Source organism: Danio rerio, chromosome 9, assembly GCF_052040795.2.
Source record: "Danio rerio strain M-AB ecotype USA chromosome 9, GRCz13ab, whole genome shotgun sequence".
Classification (NCBI taxonomy): Eukaryota; Metazoa; Chordata; class Actinopteri; order Cypriniformes; family Danionidae; genus Danio; species Danio rerio.
Genome location: NC_141029.1, coordinates 2,164,364 through 2,186,522, shown reverse-complemented (window position 1 = coordinate 2,186,522; position 22,159 = coordinate 2,164,364). Strand labels below are relative to the sequence as shown.

The window sequence follows — 22,159 nt, the reverse complement described above, 5'->3', positions numbered from 1 at the left end:
TTGCTATAAACTGTCCCTGATGTGTGTAATTTGACGAGAGCCTTGATCACTTTCCATCCCATTTGTCTGCCAAAATGGACACAAAATAGATTATCAATGTAATTAAATAACAGCACGGTTTGTGAAGTGAATATCCTTTGCAGAAATATTGTAGTATTGTAAAGTAATGCATAGAATATTCATTCATTATTTTTTTCTTTGGTATTCATTTGTCCTTTCAGCTGCAACCCAGTACTGGGAAACATCCATAATTATTCACACACTATGGGCAATTTAGTTCAACAATTCCCCTATAGCGCATGAGTTTGGACTGGGGAAAACCAGTATATAAAAATATATATATATGAAATGCATTTTTATAATTATTTTAAACCTATTTAAAATTATGGCGGATAAGCCTAAGCAAAATGAATTAATTATAAACAAACAAACAAAAAAAAATGTTCTTTACAACAAACCCTAGCGTCGCTAAAACCCAAATTTGTGTGCATTTCTACGTGGAACACGATAGAAGATAAGAGACTTGTTTTACTTGTTTTCATAAGACTGAAAAAAAAAAACAATACTGACTTATTTTTTGTGTTGCACTTAAAAGTTCATACAGGTTATGAATGACATGGTGGGCACACATGAATGACACACGGTATTCTGGAACAATAAGATATCAGTTTTGTGGTTCATCTTCTAAATCAAGTCAGTCGTATTTTAATGCACTTTTCAGATTATCTTTGATCATTTTTTAAGTAAAACATTACAGTCGGGCGGCAAGGTGGCTTAGTGTTTAGCACTGTTGCCTCACAGCAAGAAGGCCGCTAATTCGAGTCCCGGCTGGGTCAGTTAGCATTTCTGTGTGGAGTTTGCATTTTCTTCCCGTATTGGCGTGGGTTTCCTCCGGGTGCTGGGGTATTGTGTTGTGGCGCTATAGGGGAATTGAATAAATATTTGCCATAGTGTATGTGTGTGTTTGTGATTGAGAGTGTATGGGTGTTTCACATGACCCGGTTACAGCTGGAAGTGCATCTGCTGCTTAAAACATATGCCTGAATATTTGTTGGTTCATTCCCCTGTGGAGACTTATCCCAATGAAAATTAATAAATGAATTGCTAGTCATAAACATTTCTCATTTGGTTTGATTCACAATGTAAAATAGTTGTGATAGCCTATTATTAGCTACACACATATGCAATTCAGAAATATTTTGTAATATAAAGACTTTAATTCAAAGTGTGCAACCTAAATTATACTAATTAAAACTGTGGAATGCACGATTGGGAAATTTCTAGCAAGACGATAATCCATCTGTGCACAAATGCATGCTCTCACCAAACATTTCAGTGATCCCGACAGCATTCTTTAAACCTGTGTGCTTAAAAAATAATCGACCGTAATAATTAGATTTAAACAAAGTTACATGTAAGAAGTTATAACGTGAAAATGAAACATGTTCTTATATAAATATGCGAACTTACACGCAGGGTTGCGTTTCCCAAAAGGATTAAAGAAGTATTTACGGGCTGTTTTAAAAGCGAGCGCCCATGCAGTATTCCCCACAGAGCCTGTGAGGGTATTGAAACGGACACAGACACGTGCAGCCACCTGCGGGACAACTGCAAAATTACATCCGAACATGGACGACTGTAATGTTTGAATCTTTACATTTATCTACGTCATTAATGAAAGCGCAAAATTGATTACGTTAATACATGACAATTACATAAACATACTGATTAATAATATACTTTAATAATAGAGATGTGAAGGGCAAAGTGCAGAGCTTGATTGATACATTTTAGCTACCACTACTTTAATCAGTTTTTTAACATATAATACTGGCAGAATAGTGTGAATATAGTATCAGTATTTTATTCAGTATTGGATCAGTCACAGGGCAATCATATCACCAAAGGATATTGGAAGCTTGTACTGCAATCAAATGACCAAAGCAGTGTGTACACATAACACACTGTTCCATACAAAAGTATTACCAAATTGTTTGCAGTCAATTAGATTCTTCTTCTTTTTATTATTATTAAATGCTAGAAAATTATTAAATTATCAAGTATAGCAAGAAAAGAAACTTGTCATTTTGAATATTTTCTAAAAGCAAATAACTCATACAGCTAAAGCTTAAGGTTGAATGATCTGAGCACTTCACAAGAATCCATTCGTTCATTTTCCTTCGGCTTAGTCTCTATTTCACAGTGGAATGAACCGCCAACTATTCCGGCATATGTTTTATGCAGCAAATGCCCTTCCAGCCGCAACCCAGTAGTGGGAAAACACCCATACACACATTCACTCATACACTACAGCCTTTACTTCATCCAATTCACAACATTTTTGAGGCATGTAAACAAAAAAAGTGGTCCCAACATATTTCCATAGCTTCCGAGAATCCAAAAAAAGCCACATATTGATAAATAATGTTATGGGAGCTGTTTAAACATTAAGTTATTAATTTAATTGCCTCTTGTTACAGTTATAAAATAGTTTGATAACCAGCAGGACCAACACAATCTCACGGCAATTCGTAACTTTTTGATTTAGTGGCTAATTCGTATGAATTTGTAGGATCTAATTCATACAATTTAGTACGACTTGCTTATCTCCTAATGACGGTTGGGTTTAGGGGTGGGGATAGGTGCCATACCTAAGTCACCAGATTGATTCCAGTTTGAAATGGATTGGGTGCAGTAGGACTGGCTGGGTTACATTGGTGCCGTGACCTGGATGGGAGTGAAGTTTGGGGGTGAGTGTAGCGGAGGCCAGCCAGTGAAGTGCTGTGCAGGTAAACCTCTCTCCTCTGACCTCTAAAGGTGCTCTATGCTTGAGGCCATGGTCTTTAGCTTCCTTGTTAGAGCAACTGACACCCATGCCGACGGTCACCGGTTCGATTCCAGTTTGAAACGGATTGGGTGCAGTAGGACCGGCGGGTTTACATTGGTGCCGTGACCCAGATGGGTAATGAGATTTGGGGGTGAGTGTAGCGGAGGCCAGCTCGTGACATGCTGTGCAGGTAAACCTCACTCCTCTTACCTCTAAAGGTGCTCTAGCGACAGACACTAGAGGCCATGGTCTTTAGCCTCCTTGTTAGAGCAACTGACACCCATGCGGATGGTCATCGGTTCGATCCCAGCTCGGAACGAGTTGGGCGCAGTAGGACTGGCAGGGTTACATTGGTGCCGGGACCTGGATGGGAGTGAGGTTTGGGGGGTGAGTGTAGTGGAGGCCAGCTAGTGACGTGCTGTGCAGGTAAACCTCACTCCTCTGACCTCTAAAGATGCTCTAAGAGGCGCTAGATGCCATGCACTTTAGCCTCCTTGTTAGAGCAACTGACTCCCATGCAGAGGGTAACTGGTTCGATCCTAGCTCGGAGTGGGTTTGGTGCAGTAGGACTAGTGGGTTTACAATAGCACAACTAATTTGCATCTTGCAACACTGACAGTGGTATTGAACTGTAATTAAAACTGAGTAAGGACTTTGATTTATTGATCTTGTTTCAGGCTGATGAACTTAAAAGTATTGATGATCTGTATTAGGCTGCTTTTGACACTAATTGTAATAGAAATAAAGACGACTAGACCTTCACACTGCATATGATCTAGGCCACCTGCACTCTGGAACACACCTAGTTTAGAGTAAGAGTGTAGTCCAAGGTGTATAAAAGCTGAAAGCTGAAACAATTATAATATTACTGACCACATTTCGGCTGTTGTGACCTCAGCAGATTACTTATGGGGGTACACACACACAGATATTACCAATGATATTTTCCTCCAGTATATGCAGTGTGAGATCAGGAAGGAGAAGAAACCAGTCCTCCTTGTGTCGCCAAAATTATTCAATCGCATAAAATTAGTGTGGTGAATCCCTTCAAGGCACAATAAGCCATCAGAGCCCTCCCCATTCAAGAGATGACCCCTGAATGTGCTAGAAACTGTGGCTCCAGCAGGTGGGGAATGTGGTGGAAAATGTTGGGAAATCTGCTTAAATTAAAGTAAATTTTAGCAGCACACATGACAGATTATTATCTGCTGGATGTCAATCGAATGTGTCAAACAGTTAACCAAGATAATAATCTTAAACAAGTGCGAACAAATTGGCAGTTGTGAGAATGGACCAACATTAAAATCTAGCATCTAGCCAGGGCCATTACTGGTGTGTTTTGCATCCAGTTCCCAATCTCCAAATACCTACCTCTGTCCAGAAGACTGCAATAATTGGATATCACCATCAGGGCTACCAGCTTACACCTCTGTGGTCTTGGTAGATCTGACTGCATTGGTCTCTGTCATACCCTGTTGTAATCGTGGAGGCCTCCTGCTCTCATTGCCCTTCTCTGTTTCTGAGCACATGCATGTCCCAATGTTTTCTCCAGCCGCGAATACCTAAAGGTTCTGTTTACCTCTTTCCTTGGGCATCCCTTGGGGTTTGTGTTCTGCCAAAGCCCCCTGGTTCCTCCCATTGGCACCATCCTGACATTCTGCTGGGGATCATGACATGAGCAAGTCTACCTGTACACAGACTTCAGGTCCTGCCTGGCTATTCACCCAGACTCCCGATCTGCTGGTCCAGTTTAATCTTACAAGATCCATTTAGTGACTAATTTGTATGTGTTCAGCTTTAAGTAAATGTATGATTTTTAAAATAAGGTGTGGCACCAAACCCCAAACCCCAATCCCAGCTGCCAACATGGCATAAGCAAATCAAAAATTGTACAAATGAGATTGTACAACCTGATATGAATTAGCCACTAAATCAAAAAGTTCATAACTGCTGTGAGATAGCGCTGACTAATTCTTCATAACACAAATATTTCTGTGTCATGGCCACATGTTCTTCAGGTTTTTTGTATCCATGCTGGTCTCTGGTAGTTCCTGGTAGTGTGGTTTTGTTGGAGGTACTGTTACCCTATGAAATGTTTTTTTTTTTTTTTTTTTTTTTACAGTGTCGACACATAAAAAACAAAACGTATATATCCCAGAAACACTATAACAGAACATTTTTGTGGTTTTAAAACAGTGATGCGGTAAACCTTGAAACCGGTTATCGTCACATTGCTTTATATTTCCCATAGACAGACACAGAATGGAACAGTGTTTGGCATTTTATCAGTCGTAACATGAAGCAGTTGTGATTTCCACGAGTGATAGTACATATGCGGATGCATCTGTACCAGCTTCTCTACTCGACTCTCTAGTGTATTCATGTGGCTAACTTGGTGTTGTTTAGTGATGACGATCAGAACGAATCTTCAAAATGACTCGGGAACTACGAGTCCTCTCAGGGAGTGATTCGTTCATCCGCGAGTGCGCACATTTGTGCAGGTATCATTAATTTCAAGTCTTCACATTGGCAGAATTCAATCATATGCATTTAGAGCCGGAAAAAGTTTTGATCCGTTTACCTCTCGAGTCCTCTATCGGGAATGAGTCACTCGTTCATCACGGGCCAATCATACGCGTTTAGAGCCGGAAAAAAGAATTGAACCGTTCATCTCTCGAGTCCTCGGGTTTGAGTCATTCTCTCACGTGATGAACGAACGGTCATGGCTCCTATCAGCTTAGACTGTGCATTGATTAAGATTATATGTGACTGTCAGAGTAACGTGAACGAACCACTGACATTTGAAGACATGAAGAGATGAGCTGAGCAAAGAGACAACAATACCTTCATAGATAAAAGAGCAGGTAAACATTGAATTATTATTTTCTCCGTCTTATAGTATTCTATTTAAGACTTATTTGTCGTGCAATCAGCCTTTTGGGCTAGTTATAGATGTGTTTGGAAGCAATATTTTAAAAACATTTTGGCAAATAGAACCAAATGAACGAAATTACTCGAAAAAAGATTTGTTCATCTTGATGAACGAGACTCAAAGATCCGAGTCAGTAAAATGATCCGAACTTCCCATCACTAGTGTTGTTGCGCTGGATGTTTTACTCCTGTCTGACTCTAAACTCAGTGGGTTACGAAACATGCCTAAGAAGGCAGAGCTCCAGAACACACCCATTAATTGCATAGTCCTCACAAACCAATGGTAGCTCAAGGGTGTTTAGCCCTTGTGTGCTTTTGGGGATGTTGTCATCCACTCTGAGGTGATTTTGAGTCTTAAAGTGGCCACAACTTTATGGCCTGCAAATAGTCCAGACCTCAACCCAATTGAAATTCTGTGGTGGAAATTAAAGAAAATGGCCAACGACAAGACTTCAACAACAATAAGACAAAGTTGGAGACAGATTGATGAATAATACTGTTTATTAATAGTTAAATCCAAAGGCAGAAGCGGTGCAACAAAGTACTAGTGGTGTTTGTAATTGGTGATACCATACATTCAATAATTCATTCATTTAGTTAATTTATTAATCTGGGTTACCACAGCGGAATGACCCACCAACTTATCCAGCATATGTTTTATTAAGAGGATGCCCTTCCAGACTTAACTCTAGACTGGGAAACACCCATACACACTTATTCACTACGACCAGTTTAGTTAATTAATTCTCCTATAGCGCATGTGTTTGGACTGTGGGGGAAACCGAAGCACCTGGACCAAACCCACACTAACAAGGGGAGAACATGCAAACGCCAAATGCCAACTGACCCAGCTGGGCTCGAACCAACAACCTTCTTGCTATAAGGCGCTGAGCCACTGTGTCACCCTATTTGTGTGATCATATTTTTTCCTCTGCTTGATCTGTAATAACTGTTTTTTATTTCTGAGTGTTTCATACAGCCAGAAGGTTGGATTGTTTAATGAAAACAGTTTTGTGGCATGTACTGTATGTGCTTGGTGTCCCCCCCCACACAATTAAACATTTGAATGAACATCTTCCAAAAGTGGTGATACTTTTTGCCTGGGGTTGTAGTTCCTCAATGGTGAGAGTGGGCTGTTAGAAGTTTTATGACAGCTGACCAACAATGGTTGCTCTCCTCTTTAGGAGTTGATTAAAAAAAGTCATATTTAGCTAGATGTTTTATAAGTAATTAGTTATAAGATTTATGATGAATGTGTTTTGTTTTGAAGGGATGTAGGATTGGGTTTTTGCTCACTGGGATCATTTTAAAGAGAACGGTTTTATGTAATAAATCAGAAGTTGCTGCTCACAAAATTCCACATTCACACTAGACATGGGATGGTAACTGGTTTCAAGGTTTACCACAGTTTGAATAAGTCAAGGTTTTAAAACCGCAAAAATGTTATACTGTTATACCAGTCATAAAGGTTTTTATGTATTTTTTTAATGTTGTAAAGAAATCAAAGACAGCAGAAGTCAATGATTTATTTGAATTATTTACCCTGACATGTTTACTGCTGCAAAATATTATAAATGTGAATTGTAAATGGAGAATGAAATGCTGCATATCGTGTTTAATTGTGAAAATGTGTTTTTTTTTACTAAGACATTTGAAAATTACCTTTTTTAGAGCTGTAATCACAATATCTTCATACCGTGAAGCCGTGATATACTTATTTAGAGTTATCATACTGTCAATAACTCATACTAGCCCATGCCTAAATCACACATCCGAATATCCAGACCTTGGTTTCTGTCAATGTTATTACTGTAAATAATTTTGAGCAGTGCTTCTCATTGATTGTCTAAAACAAAATGGCTCTAAAACATTTTCTATTTGTAACTATTTTGCTTTCTCAAGTAACTTCTAAAAATCTAATTATTTCTTGTTTATTTTGTAATGTATTCAATACAGCCCTCCCCTTTTACCTTTTAGTCATTGTTTATTATTATTATTATTATTATTATTATTAATAGTATTATTCATTCTTCATTCATTCATTTTCTTTTGGCTTATCCCTATATTAATCTGGGGTCGCCACAGCGGAATGTACCGCCAACTTATCCAGCATATGTTTTACACAGCGGATGCACTTACAGCTGCAACCCAGCACTGGGAAACATCCAAACGCACTCATTCACTGCAGACAATTTATCTTACCCAATTCACCTATACCGCATATCCCTGGACTTGTGGGGGAAACCAGAGCACCCGGAGAAAGAGAACATGCTCGTGGAGAACATGCAAACTCCACACAGAAATGCCAACTGACCCAGTCGGGGCTCGAACCAGCGACCTTCTTGCTGTGAGGCGATTGTGCTACCCACTGCGTCACCGTGCTGCCCATAATAATAATAATAATAATAATAATAATAATAATAATAATAATAATAATTATTATTATTATTATTATTATTATTATTATTATTATTATTATTATTATTATTGTTGTTATTATTATTATTATCATTATTATTATTATTATTATTAAGCCTATTATTGTTATTATTATTATAGCTTATAGCTTATATCAGCTTATTGTTTTGGTAAATAATTTATAAATACACACACGCACATTTGTTTTTGTGAATTGTGGGAACATTTCATAGGTTTCCATTGTTTTTAACTATATTCTCTATGGCTCAGCCACAACCTTGTCCCTAAACGCAACCCTCACAGGAAACTCTGAAGTTTTATTCTTCTGGAGAAAACAATCACATTCATATACTCGTATACAAGATAATTGCAATGTCATAGTCATCGCTTTTGGACCTGTATATTTAAGCATTAATATATAAAAATATTGCAATTTATAATATTTCATTTAAACAAATCGCCATTGCATAAAAAACATCAGAGTATTTAATTGTGGCATTGTTGACGGTGTGTTCAATCGGGTTTTACTGCTAGCTTTACTGCCGTGGTATGTCAACAAACTAGATGCTTCTTGTGAGGGCCCTACAGAAAGAAAAAAACTGCAGGTTGTCTGGTTTCCCTTCCGGCGCTAATTGTGTGCTTTTGAGCTGCTCCCAGGTGTTTCGCAATGGGATCCTCTCAGAAAATCCCCAAAACTCAAATAAAACGCACACGCGATTGTGCTATAGATGGATTGAACGCTTCAGGACAGCCACAAAAATCACACTTCAAATATTTGAAGTAAGTTTAAAAAAATTGGGACAGAAGTAGGGTAAATTCGGGAAGTAATTAAGGAGGAAAAATGTCTGTGCTTTACAGGCATTTGGGAAAAGGAAGCATAAATGTTCTGGCATGCATGGAAATCCGTCAAGTGTTGCGCAACACTGTTGTATGTCCTGCCCAGCCATTTTCAGCGTCTTCCTCTATGACACTCAAGGGCCAAACACAATGATATTAATATATTAACACTGAGTGAAAATGATCTTGTTTACAACTTATGCTAATTTGTATTTGAGAAAAAAACGCATCCGCATTGACTTACTACATGGTTAAAAGGAAACAGCTCATCCCACTCTATAGTTTCTCTAAATTAAATTAGAGAGCCACCTATAGTGATTAAAAGACATTACAGCAATCAGCGATTATTTCCTGTATTGTCTACAATGCGTGTGATGTGTCTCACTACAGTTCATGCGTGTATTTTAGTTTAAGAATATAATTCTTGAATAACCAGAGGCACCTTTAATTGATCAAACGCGAGACATTTACTATATAAAACACCCCCACACTCTTATCATAACTTATACTCCCCATAATCACTGCACTATTTAATATTAGCACATTTACAATTGCACTTCGTTGCACTAAGTCATCTTGAATTCATGCACTGCACATATAGATTTGTTATTATGTTCATATTTATCTGCATCTGATTATTAATAGCAACCTGTACATATATTTTGAATATATTATTAAATATCTATTGTAACTCTGATCATAGTTAAAACAACCTGTATATAATGTTCATAGTACATCTATCTGTAAATATAACCACAGTTTTTCAATAATTGCACTTTATAACTCATACCTATATCCTGCACTTGATGCTATTGCACTCCTGGTTAGACCTAAACTGAATTGCCCTGTACTTGTACATGTGTATTGACAATAAAGTTGAATCTAATCTAATCTAATATAACATTTTAAAGTTTCTTATTATCAAAGAATCTTGGAGAACATTGATAAAAACTTGAAACCAAACTAATATAATTCTATAAATTATTATAAAGCTTGACTGTTTCTTAATAGTATTGATCATAATAAAACATTTAGACTTTTATTGGTTTCTAACACTGAATAATAATGGCCATAAATGGAGAAACTTCCAAAATTTTAATTTGTAACTATTTTTGTATGATTATTGTTGATAAAAAGTGCTTAAAACCATTAAAAACAATGTTTCCAAAATCCAAAAGACTGAGAATTAACAACAAACTGGACAGAATGACTGGCACACTCTAAAATACACTGAAGTGCTGTTGTTGATGTAACCCATAAGCTCAAATATTGACAAACCCAACTTTGGGTGAATTTTTTTGTTCATTAATTCATTTTTCTTCTCCTAAGTCACTTTATTCATCAGTGGTCACCACAGCGGAATGAACCGCCAACTTATCCATATACAGCAGATGCCTTTCAGCTACAACCCAGTACTGGGAAAGACGCATTCACACACATAAACTACGGCCAATTTTAGTTTATTCAATTCACTTATACCGGACTGTGGGGGAAACCGTAGCACGCCAATATGGGGAGAACATGCAAACTCCACAAAGAAATGCCACATGATACAGCCGGGACTCGAACCAGCGACCTTCTTACATTTAAATAAAACAATTTAACCCAGCGATTGTTTATATTTGACCCAATGTTGGATTACAACAACCCATACATTTTTAAAATGCATATATTTTGTGCTATATGTTAATATTTAATGTGCTAATGCGAGGCAAAGCTGCTCTGCAAGCTTTTATACATAAAAATAAACGCAATTACAGACAAAAAGTTATTCAAACCCATCTCCTTAAGCCATGTCCAGGCACAGACACATAAAAACTAGGCTACTCTGTGCTTTCGTTCAAGTTCAGCTTAACTATTTGCATGTCACATGGTGACAGCTGCCCAATCACATGCCATGTTTTCTGACCTATGTAATTAGTCCGGGAAATAAACATAAAAGCTTAACTGTCAACGGAGATGTTATTTTCTGCGTGCATTTTTCTTGGTTTTGAGCCCATAACAGACATGAGTTAAATCCCATGCACTGAGGAATATGGACGGAGGAGGACTGGATGAAGAGTTTATAAATGTTTACCCATCTGCCTTCGGGACTCACTCAAGCCGGTGTACATCAGGAGCGCCGGTGCTCTCCGCTGTTGATCGACCGACTTCTGTATGCAATGAGTCTATCAGTCCTTACTTTTCTTTTCCATCCAATATCGGCTCTGGCTCCTTCACGTTTGGATGCCATTTGGAAAACAGTTACAAAGTTCCACAGAACGCCGTGTTCCCGCCTGGTGTTGCGAAGCAAAACGGACAGTTCGCCAATAAACCCGTGGACCACGGTGAAGCCTCCAGCTGGCTTAAAGAGTTCGCCTTTTATCAAGGCTGCGCGCGCTCCTATCCGAGAATCCCTGCCTTCATTGATCTACCTGTGGTTCAGAGAGCAATGATGGGAGATCTTAGACATGAGACTTGTTTGACAATGGAAGGCCACCAACATTGGGACTGGTCAAACAATTGCAGCAGTCAACTTTATTGCTTTCAAGACCAGACGCGGAGCCCGCATATCTGGAAACCATCATTAACAGGTAAGACCTCAGCTCTGCTTTGACTCACTCCTCGCCTCTCTTCATTAGCTACGCGTAAAGAGCATTTTTGTGGACACATTAAGGAGGCTCTGATCTAAAGAGCAACTGAATTTATAATCGTGCACAAATCATTCACAATTTATCTTACCCAGGGAGCAAGAGAATCTCGAATTCAAAGAGGTTATTTTTTCCCTTTGTTTTTACATACAGAGGATTCCCTGTTTTGCACCGTTACAAAATAAAGCTTAAATTTTCGCTCTCTGATTTTTTAATTTAATTTTTTGATCCATATTTGTTTAAATTCATGTCAATTACACTCCAAAAACGCAGGTTTCGTATTAATCCAATGTTGGGTCAAATATGGACAAACAAGTATTAAAATTGTAAAATAATTGTTTAAATTTAATTGGAAATAATCAGTCATAATAATAACAAATACATAACCCAGCGGCTGAGTTTGCCGATATTTATCCCAGTATTGGTTAATACAACCCAACACTTTTAAAGTGTACAAAAATATTTTCTTATAACCAGAAGCACAACTTTTAATAATCTAATCTAGAATTAAACACTACAGCCATTCAGATTCAGTTTTACCAGGAAACTATTGTCCAAAAAAAATGTGCGTTGTATTAACCCAACAAATACAACCAGAAGCACAACTTTTAATAATCTTAAACATAACAGACATTCAGACTTTGTGTTGTACCATGGAACTATACTCAAAAATAAGCATAAACATAAATGTATTATTTAATAACCAGAAGCACACGTATTAATAATCAATTCTATAATTAAACATTACAAAGATTCAGACTTTGTGTTTTACCATGAAACTCTCAAAGGGTGGGCTGCAACATTGGTTAATACAACCAATATTTTTAAAGTGTACATAAATGTAGTATTTAATAACAAAAAGCACACCTTTTAATAATCTAATCTATAATTAAACACTTCAGACATTCAGATTTAGTTTTAACATGAAACTATTCTCAAAAAAATTATGGGTTGTATTAACCCAACATATACAACCCAACATTTTTGAAGTGTAGATAAATTGATTATGTAATAACCAGGAGCAAAAATTTAATAATCTAATCTATAATTAAACTCGACAGACATTAATGACTTATACAGACTTTCTGTTTTGCCATGAAACTACACTCTACAAATGGTGGTCTGTGTTAACCCAACATTGATTAATACAACCCAACATTTTTGAGTGTAAATATTTTTAATAACTACACTCTAAAAAAATGCTGGGTTATTTCGACCCACTTCTCGGTATAATACGGACTAACCACTGCTGTTGTGTTTTTGTTGGTGTTTTGTTTTGTTTTTTTCAAATAAGAATGAATAGGACCAAATGTAACCCAATGTTTGGGTTAGTATATATTTTACCCAATTTGTGTTTAAATAACCCAGTATTTTTTAGAGTGTAGAAGTACAAATTTTAATAATCTAAATCACAAAAAAAGGATGTAATAAACCAATATTGGGTCAAGTATAGACAAAACCAACTTTTAAAAAATCTAATTTAAATTGAATCGACAAAATTAACACAACGGTTGAGTTTGTCCGAATTTGACCCAACTTTGGGTTAAAATAACCAGATTTGCTTCAGAGTCGAGATGCTGATATGGCATTATATAAAAATATACACACATTCTCTTTGGATTTCAATGATAACAAGGCCTTTCTTTTACAAATGCGACGTTAATTTAAGATGCATCATTGTTAACATTAAAATAATTAAATATTTTTTTAAACTAAAAAGGCTTATAAGTGATTAAAACTGTGATGTTGTTGTTTTTTCCTCAGAGGAAGCAGCAGCGGCTTCATTCTGTCAGCGCGGGAGAAAGAAGCGGGTTCCTTACACAAAATTTCAGCTGAAAGAGCTCGAGCGTGAATACAACACCACTAAGTTCATTACAAAGGAGAACAGACGGCGGATCGCTTCTTCTACCAACCTGTCTGAGAGACAAGTAACTATATGGTTTCAAAACCGACGGGTCAAGGATAAGAAGAGACCTGACGTCTGCATCAAATGTTAATCCCATTGATATCTTTGTAGAGTTGGTTTGCATAAAGTAAAGAGTATATTATAGTGGGATACAATGTAAATTATACTTAGAAGTAATGTTAAACAGTTGGTTGTATTTGTCAATCAATGAATTCTCCCGTCAATTTCCTCTTTCCCATACACTCAAAATGTTATACTCTACATTTCCTTAAATTTGAGTGCATAACTGTGTGCCATAGTTGTTTATATCAGACTTTTATATGCAAAAAAGCTATAACATTGATTTCAAATAAAATACAATTAATAATAATGTACTTTATATCTACAAGTTTAATTACATTGAACTGAATATAAAAGCATTATACAGAATACTATTGTGAAACTATTAAATTCATACGATCTCGGCTGTTTTCCGCCCCCCAAAATGTATTTATATTTCGTTAAGCTCACACCTCTATAAATGTAGTTTTGTGGTCTTTTTTAAAAGTAGAACTATAATTTTATGTTGGTGTATTTTGATAAGCATAACATACAAATAATTTGTATAAAAGAGTGCTTTAGATGTGAATGGTCTACATAAACACACGATCGCGTTAAAGTATAAACTGAGTAGGCAATTTGTGAATTTTAGACTCGGTGTCTGAATAAGTTAATATGAAGTGTGCACTATTAATGAAAGCATATTTTAAGCACGCAATCAGTACAATTTTATACATGCACACACATAATACATTTCGATAGTTGTTTGGTAATCAAGTGACAAGTTAATTCTTCCGGGGGAATAAACAACTCCTTAAAAATCTGCTCAAAAATGTGTGCTGTATTTTAAGATAAAACTGCACTTATAAAAATACCTAAACATCATCTTCTTTTTTTGAAACTTCTTTCTTCTCATTGACCTTGAGACTCTTTGTCAGACTAGACCTTGACTGCAAGAGGTCTCATAAATAAATACTTGCAACCAATTCATGAAGCTGCGCCGCCATCTATCGGTCAGCATTGTGCATTGCATTCAGATCAAATTCACTTTTATATAAAAGAAATAAACATTTTGAGAATTAATCTAACTGCTATGCACCGACGATGGCGTTAAGATTAATATGTAATATAATGAGTTATATAAAAAAGCCTAGTATTAAACTGATCTGTCAGAAAGGTGGCAACGTGCAATGTTTTGAAGTACGGAGTACTCAACATTACCTTTGGTAAATAAGGAACAAAAACTTCCCTTGGAGGGCTGAGAACTCGCAAAACACAACACGTAACTGCTGTACGTTTTTTATTGCATGCGAATCCATACAAGGGTCTAGCGGAGGTATGCTTCAATATTGTATGAAATGAATTATATCTCAAGATCGAGCTGTTTTCAGATTTTAAAACAACCATGTTTCAGAGTATCTACAATCAGGACAATTTTAAACTACTCACACATTTTACTTTGGCTTCCAGGTGAAATGCACTTGGACTTGTTTTGCTAAAAAATGCGTCTGGACTTTGACCTTGAACTATCCTGATGTACCATACACGATTAATACAAGCAATCTTTTTTTAAGTTGAACATTTGACGTTTCTGGGATTTCAGCAAATAACAGTGTCTGAAATAGCCTAAAGCAATCCCATTTGAAAGGTTTTCATGAATTTACTGGACCCGTAAATAGTGGGAGGCTGTACTGTCGCCACTCTTTCCGGAAATTGCCTGTTTACAATAGTCATTTTGACTGCACGTGCACTTTCTTTAAACGTGTTCAGGATCATTCGGACAAACCTTTGAAGGTAAGGTAAAATGTAACTTGCATGGACTATATACTACAATTTAGGAAACATTCTACACACCCGATATTTGCTTGTTGTAGCTATTTGAGTTCTTGATGGTTCGGTATCTCAAGACCAGTTTGTATATATATATATATATAATTTAGATGTTGTTCTTTCAGTAACAAAATAGCAATTGCATTAGATTAAAATTGTGGTCTATGAAATGTAAGGGTTTGAATTAATTAATGTGCATAAACATTGCTCAAAAACTGTAAAATACTTTTTAATGTGTGAAACCTTCAAAATGTGTAAAATGCGTTTTTTAATTTTATGAAGAACTTTAAATTATATACTTAAAACTAAACGTTGCAGAAATATGTTATTTGACTTTATCCCTTTTTCGGATATGCAAAAGGAAGGTATATCACAGCAGTGTTGAGCGCGTTTTTACTATTAAAAAATTGTACAAATGTTAATAAAGCACACATTTCCTCATGCATACAGTTTATACAGCATAGCGCTGCTTTTGAGACCAACTTTAATAAAACATCGAATACAAACTGAATGTTTTGTAGAGCTCTTTACAAAGCAAAACATATTTAAAAGAGGAATCACAATGTGTTGTTAGTAACAGCCTTACATTGGTTAAATTTAATTACGTTATGCTATAGCTTTTACCGATTATACTAATAATAATTAGTAACATACACTTGCATTGTGGCATGACTTTCAATGCATGTTTGAATCGCATAAGCAAGCCAAACGCTTACGCTTAAATTAGCGTTGTCAATATTATGCTCTACATCTTTATATTCCAGAGGCATGTCAGTGTAACAATTATCTTTTTATTATTTTTTTTATTTTAAATGTTTGATGTTACATTAAATATTTAAAACAAAATAATAACAATGAACCTTGTTCATGGACAAATAATACAAAATAAATCGCTTGAAATAAATTGGCAAGATGTTAAATTATGCACTCTAAAAATGTTGTGTTATAGTAGTTGGCCAGATATAGACAATCCCAACAGTTGGGAAGTTTAATCGAAATAAATTAACTAATCTATTGGGTGGTTTTGTTCATATTCAACCCAACGTTGGGTTAATACAATTAGCATTTTTAGAGTGTGGCCGAAGCAATGTTTGGCTGTTTGTTAATTTAAATGCTTTTCATGCACTGCCAATGTATGACTTTGCGGCACTACTGCCACATGGGCGTGGTTAGCCGTTTTACTTTGCATATCACGTGATGGTGCATTAACAAATCAACAATTACCTTGCTCGTATTCTTTAGGGGTAACTAAAAACGGTTTTAAGAAGCGTTCCTGCGAGCTCGTCAGAAATGTGCGAGCACAATCTCCTAAGTTCTGGCTATGTCGCTCCCCTTTTGAATTTCCACTCGCCAGACTCCTTGTACCTCCAAAACTTGCGAGGCAATGGAGTGCATCTCTCCGGGCTCCCGCAGATGTCCTACAGTAGAAGAGAGGTGTGCTCGCTCCCGTGGAGTTCTTCAAATTCGTGCACTGCTCCGGCCCAGAGCCGCGCCTACAGTGGCTACTCTCAGCCGTTTTTCAGCAATTCAGCCGCTGTGAGCGCTAGCCTCAACACCCACAAAAAGGGCTCACTGGAGGAATCCGGGAGGTACTACTTCCAAGATGTCAGCCACAAATCAGAGGAGCCAGGTCGACCTAATGCAGCTTACGCAAGTGAGCAGAGCTCTGCCAGCAATGGACTTTCAAACCTGGAAAGGCGACAGCTGAACGCAGTTGCACCCAATGAACTGAGCTGCATTGAACAGCCAGAGAGCGATGCTTCAAAGCAGTCTGTCAGCTCCATCGCTCCATTCCAGCCGTCACTGAGCGCCCAGAATATCAGACCAGCTTTCACCGATGGTACGCTCAACTTCTCCAATGACCCTTCCGCCATAGACACCAATGGCACTCTGAGACTTTGATTTCAGTGGATTTTACTCTGTAGTTTTTATGTGTGCGATGTTAGCCTACTACAAATGCTGGGTTGTTTTAGATGATGTGAAGTTGGGTTTATATTCACATATTCAGACTTTCTCCTTAATGATATAACTTCAGAAAAGCATTCTGTGCAATTTCTAAATGGTGAAATCATATATAGCAATCAATGACTATCAAAGTACATTTATATAGTGCTAATGTTGTTTTGAAGTCATATTTACACATGATTTCAGTCGGAATATTCAAAGCACCATGGTAAACAACATAGGGACCATGTCACAAGTTGTCACTGAACGAATGTGCAAATATAAAACCAGCCTTACCTCAATGTTTTTTTTTTTATTTGAGTGTTTAAATCAAGGTTATTTTTTTGTATTACGTTTAAATTACACATTTATTTCGTCGTGTTTTTGTCTATATTTATTCCCAGCATTGGGTTAAACAACCCATTATTTTAGAATGTAGTTTGCTTGGTTATAATCAAGCAATTTCAGATATTGAGTTTGTTTTTAGACACATTAAAATGATGTTGTCTGTTTACATATGCTGCACGACACAGTGTTTCAAATATGAAAGGGCTATCTAAATCGTGCTATACTGAATCTGTATACTCTAAAACAAATTCTGGGTTATTTCAGCTCAAATTAAGTAATATCTGGATAAACCAAACTGCTGAACTAAACTGTTTGAATTGTGATTTTAGCAAAATTTTAACCCAGTGGTATGGTTTGTCCATTATTTCACCCAACGTTGCGTTAAAACAACCTAGGAGTTTGCTTGGTTACAATCAAATATAGGGTTTGTTTTCAGACACATTTTAAATAATGCTGTCTGTTTGCACGTGCTTCAGGACATTGTGCCATGACCACTGTACTATTTTTTAAAAATCCGTGTTTTAACAACGTTGGGTCAAATTTGGTCAAATGCAAAGTTGGGTTATTTTTGTGTTTAAGTTAAATTACACTTTCTTTTTTAAACCTCGCGGGTTTTTTTTATATTTGACCCAATGTTGAAGAGTGCAGTTTGCTTGAGGTATAAAGCTGCTCTATTGAGTTGGTTTTCAGGCACATTTTAAATAATGTTACACATTTACATTTCTCGAATTGGCGTTTTAAATGTGCCAGGGTCATCAGAGAGTTGTTTTACTTTTGTTTGGGTTTTTTCAAGCCAAATTGCTTTAAACGTGGACAAACCAAACTGCTGAATTAATATGTTTGAATTCAATGTATGGCCCAATATTAACCCAATATTAGGGTTTGTCTATATTTTATCCAAATTTGGGTTAAAATAGCCCAGAGCTTTATGTTTCACATTAATTTTCAAAAGCATTACAATGATGATGATAACGATGATAGTTAATCCTTTTTAACCTCCTCCCCAGGACTGCCGTGGTGTCCCTCACAGGTGAGGTCAAGAAAAAAGAGAAAACCTTACACGAAGCCCCAGCTAACCGAACTGGAGAACGAATTTATGATGAACGAGTTTATAAACCGACAGAAACGGAAGGAGCTTTCGGACAGATTGGAACTGAGTGATCAGCAAGTCAAAATCTGGTTTCAGAATCGCAGGATGAAGAAAAAGAGACTCATGATGCGCGAGCATACCTTCACTATATACTAAGATTTTTTGTTGTAATTGGATTTATTAGGGGATCCTTCATACAAGTGACTTTTCTTTTACGCTGATAAAAATACATCTATTTAACTGGAAATTAAAATTTACCACAAACCAATTAAAAGTAATTTAATATTCAATCGGAATATTTTGAGTTTTTATTTATTTAGTATCGCTGCATGTGTATGTGTCTGGTGGTGTGAATCGAGAATCTGAATGATGTATATATCCGAATAAAGTGAGCTTTATGGTTAGGAACCACAGCAAATTTAGGCTCGTGTATGTTGGATTAAAAACATACATTCTGGCCCCATTAAAACTACACTGGGCAGCTAATATAGCTAACTGGCTCATTAAATATTCAGATGTTCCATAACATACCTTTGTGTTAAAAACCTAATTTGTATCTTGCACACTGAATACGTTTTGTTTTGTTTTTTCTTAACCAAAAGTGTAATGTAAAATATTTATTAAATGTTGTAAATTCTGCCTTATAATAAACTTTTGCATTATTGTGTGATGTCTGTCTGTTTAATTTCAGTGGGTGTTTGTAAAATTCTCTAATAAGGAGGATTTGCGTCTCGAGTCCAAGCTCAAGGTCGCTTATGTTAAATCGGCTCTCGTGATTAAGGTCTTCTTCAAGTCGTTTTAAGTTTACCAATACATATGACAGAATTAAACTATGAAGTAAACTTTTATATAGTAAATTTGTATTTATCAGTGATGTTGGAATTTACAAATAATTATTTTTGACCGTATTTACGCTTGTCAATATGTGATTACACGTGCGAACTGTAACTTTACTTATTTAGCTTTTGGCTTTAAGAATTCAGTTCAAATTGCGTTCAAAATGTTTATATATAAACTTACTGGTTATTAATTGCAATAATCTAAAACAAGTATATGGAACAGGACAAACGGGAGAAGATTAGTAGATTGTTTTTTTGCGTGCACGTGTACATGATACGAAGACAAAACTGTTTTATACCAGATATGGAAAATAAATTAATACCACCAGAATTACAACTCTGTACGCCTGGACATATATAAAGAAATGCTGTAAAATATATGGGCTCTGTAATACCTATTTAATGCACAGATTTGTTTCCTCGTATATATTTGATTTTCTGTTCATCTGCAATGTAAACAATGCGACACTATTGTCTATGTATAAAGCGAATACATAAAGATTTCGATTAAAAATGTCAGTTTATTTTGCCAAAAGCTAGTGATAAATTAATTATATTCATAAAATAAAGTAAATAAATATTTAGTTCTAAAATACAAATGTATTTATTGTAAGCAAACTAGTCTTAACTATTTACAGACAAAACTAACCCGTGGTTAAACTCACAACACTACCACTGTACACCTTCACTAAATATTTTAATTGTGCTATATTGTCGGCTTAGTCCCTTTATTCATCAGGGGTCGCCACAGCGGAATGAACCGTCAACTTTTCCAGCATATGTTTTACACAGCAGATGCCCTTCCATCCAAAACCCAGTACTGGGAAACACCCATAAACTGTTATTCACACAAACAAACACTACGGCCAATTTAGGTCATGTTTTATTCACATAATAATATACTCTTATATATATATATATATATATATATATATATATATATATATATATATATATATATATATATATATATATATATATAAACACCTAAAGGTGATCTTTATAGCGATCTTTGAATCCTTGAAGAGCCTTTAAGATCCATGCAACCTTTCAATTCAATAAAATTGTAGGAAATGTACGTCCTTTAATTATTACAATGTACTTCATACTAATAAAAAAATGTTCGCTACAAGGTTGTTTGGGGAATCAAAACATGTTCTTCAGTAGTAATGAGGGGGGAAACTCATTTTAGAACAAAGCAAATGTATATTATCTTGAACATTATTAAAAATGTTCATTATTTATATTTAAAAAAAACTACACTCAAAAGAAGAAGAAGAAAAGAAGAAAAAAAACGGACTGTTTCTTCCCAATTCTGTCTGTAATATGGACTAACCCAAGTTATTTGTTTGTTTATTATTATTATTATTAAATTAATAGGAGCAAATTTAACCTAATGTGTGTGTTAGTAAACATTTTACCCAAGTTCGGTACCCCAGCATTTCTTATAGTTTATAAATAAATACACAAAGTCCAAAATGAATAGGTTTGGTCCAACTTATATGTCATCAGCATTTCAACAAGCCATTTTAAAAGCGATGAGTTATAAGACTGAACAAGCAAGAAACAAGCGGAATGGAATTTTCTTGAGCGCACTGCCAGACGCTCTGCGACCGCCATGGAAACTGGGGGCGCCAATACAAAGTTAAGGTCAAGTTAGTTGCTTTTTTCCTTTTTCGTCTCGAAAACAGACAAATCTCGACAGATTTCTGCATATTTCTACAATTTCCATATTACAACAACTAAAAGACGCTATATACATGTATGCATAATTTATTTAGATACAATTTTATGAGTAGCATTGTTTTAAATGTAGATTTAAAGGTTTGATGCAAACATTTTAGACGTACACGAGGTCGAACTGCGTGACATATTTGCTGCTTATTCTAATTTAACTCATTGATATAACTTATGCTTGAGTATAAATCTTTAGACATCTACTAGTACACCAATTAACACTTTGCTATGCTTTAATACTTTGGTTCTTTGCAAAACAAATAAGCGGAGGGGAAAATAAATGACTAACGTAGCCCATAAATCGTACTTATTACAAAAAACAAACATTTTTTGGGATTCAAGCATGCTAAAAAATGCTATTGATCGATTTAAAATCCTGAAAGTAAAATAAATAGTTTTTTAATGTATTTTGTGAGAGTGTGTATGTGTGTGTGTGCAAATGCATCACATTTTAAAGTCCTGAGCTTTCCTAAAATCTGCCAAGAATATGCTACCATGGTTAGTTACCAGACAAAAAGAAAACTAATAATAACAATCGCGTAAAATAATAAATAACCATTGTGGTTTTATTTTATGTGTTGTGCAACGCGTTTACGTCTCACCTACAAGACGTAGATATTTAAATAAAATAAATGTTAGTTAAATGTGTAGTACTACTATTGGTAGTAAGGCAGCTGTCTGTATTTACCTCCACCCTGAACAGTACACCACAGCACATCCTTTTGTCTGTGCAATAAAATGATTTGGCTGACGGTTATTGGTGATTGCCGAGTGCGCATTGTC

At 35.9% G+C, this 22,159-nt stretch overlaps 2 protein-coding genes across 3 annotated transcripts; both read left to right on the top strand.

The window, feature by feature from the left end:
* Positions 1–10,977: 10,977 nt before the first annotated feature.
* Positions 10,978–13,919, top strand: hoxd13a (homeobox D13a). Its single transcript, NM_131169.3, is given in 2 exon segments — positions 10,978–11,586; positions 13,408–13,919. Coding segments are annotated over 2 exon segments (771 nt in total). The 5' UTR covers positions 10,978–11,048; the 3' UTR covers positions 13,641–13,919.
* Positions 13,920–16,682: 2,763 nt separating this feature from the next.
* hoxd12a (homeobox D12a) lies at positions 16,683–19,470 on the top strand. 2 transcript variants are annotated; one of them, XM_087265775.1, is made up of 2 exons: positions 16,683–17,258; positions 18,718–19,470. In XM_087265775.1, exons 1-2 carry the CDS (start codon positions 16,709–16,711, stop codon positions 18,954–18,956), a joined length of 789 nt encoding a protein of 262 aa, XP_087121901.1. In that variant the 5' UTR covers positions 16,683–16,708; the 3' UTR covers positions 18,957–19,470. The 2 variants fall into 2 exon arrangements, with proteins under 2 accessions (XP_087121901.1, NP_001119958.1); NM_001126486.1 differs by having other exon boundaries at positions 16,685–17,303; positions 18,718–19,407.
* The last annotated feature ends 2,689 nt before the right edge of the window (positions 19,471–22,159 follow it).